At 26.9% G+C, this 13618-nt stretch overlaps 1 protein-coding gene across 3 annotated transcripts in view; it reads left to right on the top strand.

Moving 5' to 3' along the window:
- The window catches only part of PEK (pancreatic eIF-2alpha kinase), a 112347-nt gene that overhangs the window by 93772 nt on the left and 4957 nt on the right, over nt 1-13618 (top strand). For 2 of the 3 annotated variants that reach the window (XM_075365694.1, XM_075365696.1), the window contains exon 15: nt 4216-13313. The exons of the other annotated variant lie outside the window; for it this stretch is intronic. In XM_075365694.1, the coding sequence (XP_075221809.1) occupies nt 4216-4392 (177 nt within the window). In that variant the 3' untranslated portion in view covers nt 4393-13313. Of the gene's footprint in view, nt 1-4215; nt 13314-13618 lie in introns of those variants that run through there. 3 annotated transcript variants of the gene reach the window in all.

Genomic DNA, 13618 nt, shown 5'->3' with positions numbered 1-13618 from the left:
ACTACCATTTTCTCTCTAGTTTGTAATACAAAATTCATGTTTCATTGCCGGTAACAATTGAATTAAGGAACTCGTCACCTTTTTCTGTGTAGCACATCAAAAATTCCAAAGCAGTTCCCATTTGCATTTTTTTATGATGTTTCGTTAAGACATGTGGCATCCAATGTGCACAAAGTTTCCTGAAGCCTAAATGGTCATGAACAATGCGACCGATAACAGCTCTTGAAACATCAGGAAAAAGAAGGGCCAGATCGGAAATCGTTTAGCGACGATCTTTTCTGATTTCATCATCGACACATTTTAACAGGTCCTTGGTGATTATTGAGGGCCTCACCGAATGTTCTTCATCGTGGACACTATTTCTGTTATTTTTAAACGTTTCACACCATTTTCGAGCATTTCTTTTATTCATTACATTATCACCATACACATCAAGCAACTGCCTTGAATTTCAGCCAGCTTAACGTTTTGATGGTTTAAAAAATGTATGACTCCATGTATTTCACAGTCGGTGGCAACATCAATTTTCCTATTCAGTTTATAATGATATAGCTCACACGTAATCAAAGATACTACAACGTGACAACTTACAGACAATAATGCAGTGTGCACATTACTACAGTGGCCATGAACGACACAGGTTCACCAACCTTAAGAAGAGAAATTTCCCAGCAGTCGTTACTTTAGAGATACTCCTTGTATATTTACCATATATAGTTACTTGTTAGTGAATATGTTAGAATATTTGCTTTGAAGCTGTTGATTTTCACCTCCTCTTGTGAGTGCATATTCATGTGTGTTTTCAAACTCTGCATGGTGGTTTTTTTACATCTGGTAGATCTAATAAAATATGGAATAGAATTTGTTGTGTGGCTTATAATGAAAAATTTCTGAATTGAATTAAGTGCTCCTTTTGCTGGAGTGGCCATAAATATTTATTAATACACTTAAGTATTTCTGTATTGAAAAACAGGTAACTTTTTGTTGTGTGTGTGTGTGTGTGTGTGTGTATATATATACTAGTCGGTCCGTCTAGCCAGGACCTGGACTCTCGCAGATCAGGTCAGCCAGCCCAGGTGAATCCTGGAGCCAACTCAGGGGCACCTTAAGGTCTCCTGGGGTCTACCCCGTGGCTGCAGAGCTTGCTTCGGTCACCATTCCCATTTACCCAGAGGGCTCCACTCCCTGGATTCCCACACTATATGTTATCCTCATGGTTGTGAGAATAATACTGATAAATAATAATATAGTAGTACACAGGTTTTATAGAAAATTGTAAAAGAAACTAAATTACAAAAGATAGAATAATAGCAACTAAAGTACACACACCTTCAAAGATGAAAAATTCATAAGTTATTTCTTTGTCATAGTGGCAGAAATATAGTAATGGAGTAAAGGATTAATCTATTTCTTTCTTAATGAATATCTTTAATTCACAATTTCACCCTAAGTGAATATTTTTAATATCTTAACCTTCATGGGAGTTAGGGCCTCGGTCGATTGCTTAAAACCTTCCCTGGGATAACATGAATGTATCTTGCAAATTTGTAATTGGTCAGTAGATTCTCGCATGATGTGATAACAAACAAACAGACAAACTTTACATATATATGTACATTTCTGAATTATCATGATCTGTTAGATCAAGAATGTACCTGATGCATGCAAAAATTAGCCTTCAACCTACTTACAAATACCCTGTTTGAATTTTGAAAATAAGATTATTGTTTGCAGAGGATATACAAGTAAGAGCACCCCATTGCACCTCTCAAAACAGCCCCCCAGGGGCACTATGTTTGTTACCAGATGATGGTGATGATTGATCTAGCCTCCCACGAGGGGCTTGCATACCACACCACTTCAGCCTTGCACACTGTCCCCACAGGAAATCCATTACTGTTAACAAACAATTTTTTTAAATGCATTTAATATTATTTTATTTAATGTAAATTTAATTTGTCATTTTTGCAATATTATTCTTTTGATTGGTTCAAATCATTCATTTCAAATTCAGCCTTTACAGTTATTACACACTGTTCACAGTTTATTAATTCAGTTCATTAATTTGTGCTTCAACCGGCAAATCTCCACTACTACATACATACATTATATAATATATATGTGTATTTTTTTCAAGGTGAAACCTTCTCAGTTATGTCACGAAGCATGGGTAAAAATTTGGTTGTGATTGATCGAGTACTTTTTTTTGTTTATCCCAAATAAACAAAGACCCTCTTCCTCTGTATAATAGTATAGGTATTGTGTATATCAGATTATTTTTTGCATTTAAAATTTAATTTTAAATTTTATTGTTTTATTTCTGAATACAAGATAAAGACATGTTTTTATGGTAGTAATTGGTTATTTTTGAATATCTCTGAATGTTGTACCTGTTGGATAACCAAAAGTCGGGAATGGTAATGAACTGTGTATAATTTAATTAATACATTATTAATTTTAAGATGATGTCCTACAATTACTGTTGACTTAATAATTTATATGGGGTGTGATAAAAAAAATGACAAATTTAATAGTTCACTATTAATTTGTGATTGTTTAGTAAAAAATAACACCATACTAATGTCACAGCTTCCAAGTTCTCCAAAAAAGGCACCCTGTGACTTTCTTCTTGTTTCCACTGATTTGTGACAATAAATGAAATAAAAAAAAGCATCTAATTGAACTTAGTAAGGTTATTTTAAAAAAATGCTTTTCACAAATATTTTGAAGATTTGAAGAAATGCATAAGTGTGTCGCATTTCAGGAAGACTTCTTTGAAGGGACGGTATAAATATAGAAGAATAAGTAAATTCTTTTTCATAAAAATTAAAATTCTCGTTATTTTTAATTTTCATATCTTGTAAAAAAGTGTTCATTTAAATAAATAATTTGCTTAAAGAGATCATAGAATCTCTGCTTCTCGTATGTAAGAATCTAGGATCAAATTCTGGCTAGGTTCAAATGCTATAAAATTCCTACATAATATTCCCATTCATAATCTCTCAGTTTATCTTGCAAATAAATCATTAAAAAAAAATAAATAAAATATACTCTTAAAGTTCATTACAGGAGAAAATGAACTTGTTGTTGAGAGTGTTGAATCGGTTGTTTATACCTTTGTAAAGGTATAAACAACTGATTCATTCATTGAGTTATCCTTCATACTTTTTGTTTTTAACGGTATCAGTATTACCAATATTCAAATTCATAAATGTTATCACAACTCTGAACAGATATTAGGAGTTTTATAAACTGTATTGTTAGGTTGTATTTTTAATTTTATTAATATAAACCACTTAGTACAGAATATTGAGATAAGACAAATTTTACTTTAACTGTATCATAAAAGTACTTTTGAGGGATCCCGTGTCCTCGGTCACGATTGTATTATTTATAATTAAATTACTTATTAAAAATATTAAAATGTTAAAAATTAAAATACTAAAATAAAACATGCACATATAATGTTTATTACATTATTGTAATATTATAATGAACATTGCATATTAATTTATTTTGTGAGCATTACTATCTGTTGCTGTTTTTATAAGATTGTCCCCTCATACATTGACTGATGGTTTATCAGATTGATATTTGTTTGTATTTATTTATGTAATATTTTTCTATGTAAATTTTTTGTCCTTTTTTATTAATTTCTAATATTTCTAAATTTATTTTAATATCAGATATAGAATGAATGTTTGTTGTTTGTTAGGTGGTCTGCCATATTGCATTAATGTAATTTATTATGTTTTTAATTTCTATAATGTCCAAGAAATTTAATTTTAAAATATCGATTTGTTTTTCCTATATCATTACAGTTTATATTAATAGAATTTAAAATGTAACATACCTTTAAATAACTGTTGGTTTCATTAACAAGCTAAAATACATTAACGACTTTCTGTATTAGAAAACATCATTTTCTTTAAAGCTTGCGTATTTGAATTCTTAAAATAAATAACTGTATGTATATATGTATATGTATATATATATATATATATATATATATATAATTTTTTTTTAAAAGACTCCTAAGAATGAAGGTAATCATTAATTTTAATTTTTGCTAACAATCAAAAGATATTTTTATTTATATAAATGTGTGATATTTGGTAAGTTTTTCATTTTTCTACTTTTTTTGCTTTTGCATGGTGTGTGAATTTTTTATGCATGTGCTATTACTAACTCAAGAAAAAATTGTTTATTTTACAGTATGACTTATTAGCAGAGATGTTGTCTCATAAACCTGAGGAAAGACCGACTACAATTGGTATTCGTGCTAGGCCTCCTCTTAATAAGAGTACTGAACCAGCAGATGATGTCATGTGGCATTTTGAATTACCATCTCGTCGTAAAACTTCTAGTCATTCTAACAGTGTTGAGAATTAAATTTCACTCAATAAAATCTCCTTTTATGCAGAATTTTAGATTATTAGAAAATACTGAAAATATTGCTCGGAAATTAACTTTTTTCTGGCAAATAAATTATATACTTTCCTTAAGTACATGCCCCTCCCAAAAAAAAAAAAAAATAATAAATTCTGTGCAAAATTCGATAGCACCTGTGTATCTGTTTAACATTGTACACTACCATTAAAGAAATAAGTCACTGTGTTAATGTAAAAAAGAACACTACATTATAGGTGTATTGTAAATTTTCTATATCAATAATTAACATTCGTTTCAATAAAAAAATTAATGGAGGTACTTTAATAATCCGTTTGTTGCTTAAATTATAATAAAATGGATGTAATAGCTGATAATGACTATATTAGTCAGTACCAGTAAAAAAAAACAAAATAACTTTGTAAAATGTCAAATCTTCCAACAAGCAAGTTTATGTGATTAGCATGCTGGCTTTTATATCAGCTTCTCATAAGTTCAATTCTTAGCAAGGTTCTGGTGATTTTTTACCTGTTATTTCATCCATCCCTACCTCTTCATTAAAATCATGTGTTACATTTTTTAAGTTGAAAAAAAGAGAAATCTTAATATAATTTTTAGCTTATAAACAGTGTATTACAATTACTTTTTGTAAACATAAGATTATGAAACTAAAAACTAATAAATGTTTGATTCATGAAAAATGAACGATGGGCAAACTAAAGTCATTTCTCATGAATTGTGCATTGGATCAATATATAATTATTTCTTCAAAAACACATATAATTTTTGTCGATTTAATCTTTTCAACATCCCGTTATACTTGTTGTACTGTATTAACAATGCAAGAACAAGAATATAATAACATAATAGTGTATAAAGTGATTACTATTGACAAAATTTGTGTCAGTAATAATCTGACAAATAATAATGGAATTTCTAATACTATGTATTGAAATAAGGAGATTTTATTGTAATGTTAAATGTAATCTTTAAGTTTACAATGCACCTGCAATAGTTCTATTCCATGTTGATAGTTTTTGTCTTATTTCTGTTTCCATGTCGGTAGTTTCTTTTATTTTTTGTTTTATGTTATGATAAAGAATTAATCTTAAGATACATATTATAAAAATATATTTGATTGATCTGTTATTTCCTTTTTAGCAAGTATTAGTTAACGTTTTCTGTTAAGGAAACATTTGTTGGTTGTAAATGTAATTATTCATTTTGAAAAGAATTTATGACATTTTTGCATTATATTATTTTATATTATATGACTGATTTAGACAGTATAGTTTATTTTGCATTTTATTTAATGAGTAGTTTGATTTAATAGCCTTTTTAAAGAATTTTTCAATTAATTCTTGATAAGGGAAAAGACAACTTTTTATATTTACAGGAATACCTGTTGTTTAAAGTGCCTGTGTTTTTAGTACTTACCTATCAGTTGTAATGTTATATATTTTTTTTATAAAGTAGGAAAATTGTATTAATTAGTATTTTGATTATTATTATTATTAATTGTTCTTTATATATACTACTTTAATAAAAAAAAATAAAAAAAATAAAAAAATAAAAATAAATAAATAGAACCCTACTGCTAATCATTATATAAAATGTGCTCAGAAATGTTGTACCATATTTGAAGTATTAATCTGTTTTTTTACTTTTTGTTCTGGTTCATTATATACATTAAAAAATTCAAATGAATCTGAGAGTAAATTGCTTCAATTTAATGCTTTTACTAAACCTAAAATGCCTTAGAGAATTGTTTATTGGAGCATAAATTTTGTGAATTTAACTTAAGACTTTAACTTTCATTATTGAAATGTAATTAACAAACATTATAGCACTACATACTGCTGCCAATCTGTAGTTAACACTGTACTTTGATCAGTTAGATTTCCATCAATCTGGTTGGTTTTCATGCTAAAAACCTGTTTTTAGTAACAAGTATAAGTTTTTTTTTGTAATTGTGAAAGATAATAAATTAGCTTTAATGATAATAAATAGCTTTAATGTTACAAATGTAGTGTTTATCACAGGTACTGTTAATTTTCTATCCATTATATTGTCCTGCGAACAATACTCAGTTTTATTTCATTTAAGTAGAGATTTAAACCAGAGTATGGTTGTAATTTCGGTAAGCAACTTACATTAGGGTTAAACTAAAAGCTTTTACAGAAGTCAGATTTTGTGTAAATTGCTTGAGACTCAACAGTTTTATGGAAGTTTACTTACAATCGTACGTGCAACTTGATTTTGGTATTGTTATTTATTATATCCTTTTGAAATTGGGTTATTGTTATGACAATATCTTATTGGGACTTTTTTTTTAATAATAATTTAGAAAAATATAACGCCGAACAGGAGTATTGTTTTTTTTTTCATCAGTGCGCATGCTAAGCAATAAAATAGATATTGTTTTCAACATATTTTAATCAATGTAATTGTAGTATTACAACATCCCGACTCCGTAGGGGAAGACACCCTCCGTGTGGTAGTTTCAGTCGCCACATCACCCCCATCTGCACCTAGTTCTTATAGGCTTTACTGGAGGTCATCTTCAGAACCCTGGCAAAAGGTATCTCTCATCCTTGTTCTTGCCTTAGTCAGGATGCCACCGATGCGAATACCATATGTGATATTCCTGTCTTTGTACTACCAGTAAATGAACTCATTAAAACAAAACACATCTATGTTGTCAGTCTTTAACAAGACTGAGTGACATGAAGGAACTGAAATTAAAAACCAACTATCTACCTGATAGGTTAGAAGTTTTGAACGCAGAACAAAAAATAAAAATAAACTCAAAAATAAAACTAAATAAACAAAACACTTCAAAAACATCAAATCTCATAACAACAAAACCACGACACAGGAAAGATCAGACGGAACTCTAAATTCCTTCGGCAATCCGTTATCTTGCCAGGTACCTGATGAAATTTTCAACAATTACCCATTTGGCCCAGTTTTTCCAATTTTCACGAAGATCTAATGTCGAGCCGACAAATAGTCTCTATGTGCAAAAGTTTGTATTTCATCCATTCGTAAATTACATGTATGTATCATCTAGTTGTCCACAATCTGGACACACACCTGAATCCACCAAGCTAAATCGCTGGAGTCTGTCTCGGAAGGCGCCATGACCAGAAAGAAATTGCGTAACATACTTGTTAGGATGGACCCAAGGGTCGCCCTGCAAACCAACAATATGTGGGAAGAGGTCATGCATATAATGTCCACCTGCATAATATTACAACAGTTTGATTCTGTGAACAAACTATTTATATTTAGAGTGAACATTTTTTGAAAATGCGTATTTATTGTAAAAAAATCAAGAGCCAAGTGTCAATAAGGAATTCAAAACTATATATATATATATATAAAACTCTTTAAATTATTATTTTTGTTTTAATTTGGATTTTTTCTTGTAATTGTGTAAAATGTTGTCTTTATATTACAATGGCTGTGAGTACTATAAAAAGGTAATATTTTAATGTATTAACAATTTTTGCATGTTTATGTCCTGCTTAATAAATTAATAGATAAAATAGAGGAAAATTATTGACTTCTTTGGATTTAAATTAAAATGCACAATAACAAATTTAAATTGTGCAGTTTTATTTTCCTTTGATTTTAAATTTACGTACGTAAATTTTAAACAAGTTTATATCATATTCATTTTATTGGTATTTAAATTATCAATATATTTTTATTTGTTGTTTATTTTGTTATGTCAAAATAATTGTGAATTAAAAAAACGATCACAATTATAGTATTATTATCATGTTATGATTCTTTTACATGTAGCTGAAATTGTATATAAATTATATTGCAATTTAAATTATAAAGCCTTTCTAAATTAGTTAAGTACAATGATAGTGTATGATACATATGTGTATTTTGTATGTTTCTTCATTATGTGCAAGCAGTTATTAGTTTGTTTCTTAATAAATAACAATTTCTTTCACAAAGATTCTTATGTGATAATGCATTAACCAATATTGTTTACAGTAAGGTCTTGACTTGTGTGAATTCATGTTAGCGTGATTTTGTTGTACTGTGTACTATAGGCCTAGCATATGATTGCCAAATTTATTTCTTCTACATATAGCCCTAATATGTATGTATGTACAGTTAATGTACTTCTAGGAATTGGGGTTCCTTAGATTTACCTTAGATTTTTAGTAGCCATTAATTGCTCCTTATCTTAATTTAGGGAGCTGTGAGTAGTTGTCCAAGATATTCTGTCTGCGTAATATTTTGATTTTAGAGCAGATTTCTGGATGAAGAATATGTTTATTAAAATAATCGTAATGAATAAACATTGCCTCCATATGAAATATCTGTTTAGAAATTTCATTTAGATAATCATCTTATGTAGTAATATTGTTACTATTAATATATACGTACTTATGAAAGTGGTTCTTTGCTTAAAACTTAAAAAAACTTTTGTGTATATGCATGTGCATTTGTATTTGTGAATGCCATGATGTTGAATTTTCTCTTTGTGTCAATCTTTTAATTAATTGAACAGCATGACAAAACAGAACACTTTTAAGTGACAAATCATTAAAACATTAAATAATGACTGTTTTTTTATTAATGGAACCGGTTCATAAAAAGGCTTTTCAGAGTTTATTATGAGCATATTCTTCAGAGATGATCCCAGTGTAAGTGGAATTTTTGAAGTTCTATCACCAATAGTACTATCAAAAATTTCACTGAAGAAGTTACTAATAAATTATCTGCAAAATTTTTCAGTAATTCTATTAATTTGAAAGTGATAATTTTATGTTGAATTTATTAAATTCTGTGTAACATAATGAAAATCTTTTATTACTAAGAATTTTATTTGCTGTTAATTTGTAAATATTCATGGACATTTTATGAAATTTGTGACAATAGTAAATGTAAGACACGTAAAATGAAACCGTTTTGCTATAAAATTAGAACACGTCTTTCTTATATTTTTACTTCATTAAATTAATCAACAATAAAAAATTAATGTAATTGTAGTATTCTCTTATATTGTATAAAAGGGAAATGTGACATAAATCAGCGCTCTGTTTAACCATTAATTAAATAATTTGATATTATTTTGTTTCCTGTGCTATAAAGACAGATAAAGATGTATGTTCCCGTAAGAGTAATTTATTCAAATTACTTAATAATATATATTTTTTTAAAAATACTGAAAATTAATTCTACTGTTTTATGTACTTAATCACTGATTGAGGGGTATTATTTATTCAACCTTGCATAATTTATTTTTGAATATAAAATTTTCTTTATATAAATAAAAAAAGTTACACAATTTCAGTATTTTATAATACTATTTTTATTTTTACATTGCATTAATTGTTTATATAACAAAGCTATTGTTGTGAACACTGAATGAATATATAATTTGTTAAACTTTTTTTTCATTTGAGTACTTTTTATGGCTTTTTAACCATGCAAATCGAGGGAATACTAAATTGTAATAACATAAAATGTAAAAATGGTGTAGTTGTTATTTTAATGTTTAGATACAAATTTCAATGGGTTTTAAAATGCGTAAACATTACTAAAGTTGCTTAAATTTTATATTTTTTTTCTCTAATAGAACAACAATAGTTTTGCATTGAAAAATCTCAATTTGTAAGGCACAGTATAAACTAAAGTGCTGTTGATATAATAGCATTTTAGTTTCAGAGATGTTTAAAAAATAATTTTAAGTTTATTACCTTTGCATCCTTGCATCCTTTAAATGTATGCACATTTACCATTTGTGGCTTGTAGCGTAACTAATTTTGAGTGATAATTATTTTATGTTATGAGTGTTGTAATTTTTTTTCAGTAGGACTCATGAAGATAAATGACCAGTATACTATTTACTGATTAGTCATTTCCTGATGTGCATATTTTCATAAACGTGTTTCACTTTCTTCAGTAATTATTTAAAATAATTAATTCTGATACTTATATGCATGTTTGGGTTATAATGTTTTAAATGGGTTTTTTAATGTCGTTACGTCTGGTTCCGTTATATTTTTTATCATTACTTTCATTTTTATAATAACTAAATGAACAAAAAATATATTTTGCTGTCTCAGTATATGTCAGAAGTAATTCAGTCTATTTAGATAGATCACTAATAAGTATGTTTTCTCCTGCAGTTTTCCTTCAAAAAATTTGAAAAAATTGTATTGTTATTTTATAAATGTCTAATAATAGTGCGTAAAAAAGCTTTGGAGTTCGGTTGTTTTTTTTAGATGTTTAAGATTATACAGAATTTTGGAATAAATTAAAAAGTATAAATAGAAAATTTCACAGAATAATTAAATGCAATTGAAATAATATCCTGATAAATATTATCTAAATTGAGATGAATGAAAAACTTATGTAGTTTTGGGATGCAACCTTTCAAAAATGTCTATTTTAACTTTGTCATTTTATCCACCTACTAAATTTAAATTCAGATTCACATGAAAAATTTGAAGTCTATTTAAGGTAATAGAAAAGAAAATCTGACATAATTTAATATTTTTTTGATTGAGAAGAATAATTATTAAACAAATCTTTTCATAAGAAATTGTTGTTTATTATATAAACAAGCTGTTTATTATATAAGCTTTTATAAGCTAGTACAAAGTAATATTTCAGAATTTTATGTAATTTAAATAAAATTCTGATATATGTTAGCAAAGAAAGTAAAATTTATGAAAAGATCCATAGTTGAATTTTTATCTAAATAGTAGTATTAAGTTTAGGAAACTTTCATTATAAAATTCTTTTAACCCATTAACTGCCGGACATAAACATTCTCAATTTTTTTCTAAATAAACTCTATTTAATCTATTATTAAGTATATAAAACTAGAAATATTTTCATATCAACAATAAAATCAATTATCGCTCAGGAATAAAATGGTTTTTTGTTTATGTACCTTTGGTAAAAAGCATGCAAAATATGTCATTTTCTGAATATAATAAGAAGACATTTGACAAATTTATATTATAACTTATTAAACTGAAAGTAATATAGTTGCAAATAAACTGTTTTAATTTGATATTTTTTTTTTTATTAAAAAAAAATTATTTATTTTCTTTGCTGTAAATGAAATTATTGAAAAGATTTTGAATGTAAGTGCACTTTACATTTTATTCACAAAAGAAAATTGTATGGTTTCTGCATAGCTTATATCTTTGTCTAGCTTTTTTCACGTGTTCTGTAATAATATGTGGTCCATTTGATCTTTTATGATCATTTGATCTTTTGATTTATGAACATTTTCTGGCAGACTGTTTTTTGATGGACAATCCTTGGTTACCATTGGTGGTGAAGGAAACTTATCTTAATTTTTCTTCATTCTCAGCAGTGCTTCGTGGTATATTTATTTGTTCACTCTTTATCAGTGATAATACAAGAGAAGACCTACAATCAATTTGACTGATTTTACTGTTACTTGTAAGTCTGTGTATTTTGCATGAATTTACTGTAATAGACTCATAGACGCATAGAAAAAATTCTATACTCATTAGAATCAGTGCATCATTTAACAGATCTAGTACTACTTGTGTCCGAAGACTTATTCAGATTTTTCTTTGTTTGCGCCTCCGTATGAAATAATTTGGTACATTTACCCATCTGAACTACATGAACAATAAACTTAAATCCAAATCTAATTATTTTTTTTTGATAAGCATTTTTGCTAAATGCCTACCAAAATATGGCACAATTTCTTTATCAGTAGATAAATTATGAGAAAAAACACAAAGTTGTAAATTCAGTTTGTTGAAAAACATAGAAACTGAACATTTTATAAAATAACGTCTATAAAAATAGTAATATGATAAACAAAAATTTAACAATTCAAACATAAAAATTGTTCAACACAGGTTTGCAAAGTTATTATGTGTAATGCAAGAATAACATATTGCTTACCTAGTGTGTAACATCACTCCATAAGCCAAAGATGCATAATCACACCCTTATTTTTAACAGCCAGTATTCATTATCAGTTTTCAAAACAAATAATTTTCATGAATTAATGAATAAAAACAACACTTAAATAAGCAAATAAAGTATAAATATTATTTTTAACGAGCTTATTGCGATCATTATGTACCTTATATGGAAGGGGTTTCACGACTCGTAAAATACAGTAAGTTGATATGGAAATAAACACGTTAATTAAAAACCTATAACCATTTAATTTTTTTTTTGTGATTACAACACCAAAAAAAAAAATAAATAAAGAAAAGTTGTACAAAGTGTGAAAAATCTTGTAGGAATTAAAAAGCAAAAATGTTTACAATAAGGTCGTTTACAAATCCATGGCTGTTAATTGGTTAATATCATAAGAAAGAGATTACAATGAAAATTTTTTTTTTATTTATAATTTTTCATCATTTATTGGAAATCATTGATTGCACTTGCATGTAAACATTTATAGTACTTTTATTATTAAAAATGAGTTTGTTTTTTCATTAATTTTAATAATAAATAAAATAAATATTATAAAATCCACATTTCTATGTTTTTTTTATTTTTATTGATCTTATCATCTTTTTGAAGTTATTTTATAATTAAATTACTTTGACTTGAATCATTCCAGTGGTTATAATATAGGTTTATTTTCATCTGGTACATATAAAATTCATGTTTTTTTTATTATAGCAAAATTAGAATTATTTATGTATATATATTTGTAAATATATTTTGTGTATAATGTTAATTATTTTTAATTTGTGGATTTTAGTACAGATTAATGTTGTACGTTAGAAATGTAAATATAACGTCTCAGTTCAATGTATTGATTTTGTCAAAAATAGGATATGTTAGTAGGCATGAAACATCTGTTTTATATTATTAGGTTTTCTGATATAATTTTATTGGAAAAAAATTTATAGCAATAAATAATAATAATTATTATTTTATTCTTTTTGTGCTATTTTACTTATATTCCTTTTTTTCTTTTCTGAACCTTTTTTATTGTAACTAATGATAAACTAATATAAATGTATCTTATTCTCAATAGTCTATTTAAAAGACTTGTGTATTGCATTTTTTTCATTGATACTTATTACAGTCATAACTAGAATCATATGAGTAGGACACATTCCATTTATGAGATTTTTTAAATTTATTTAAATTGGTACTTGTATTTTTTATACAGTCATTTAAACAATGTTATAATATTTAACTTACTTTTCAATTAAAATAATGAGTTGGTCACATTTTT

This window comes from Lycorma delicatula, chromosome 5 (assembly GCF_047948215.1).
Source record: "Lycorma delicatula isolate Av1 chromosome 5, ASM4794821v1, whole genome shotgun sequence".
NCBI lineage: Eukaryota > Metazoa > Arthropoda > Insecta > Hemiptera > Fulgoridae > Lycorma > Lycorma delicatula.
The sequence above is the reverse complement of the archived record's forward strand: the minus strand, read 5'-3'. Positions and strand labels throughout refer to the sequence as shown.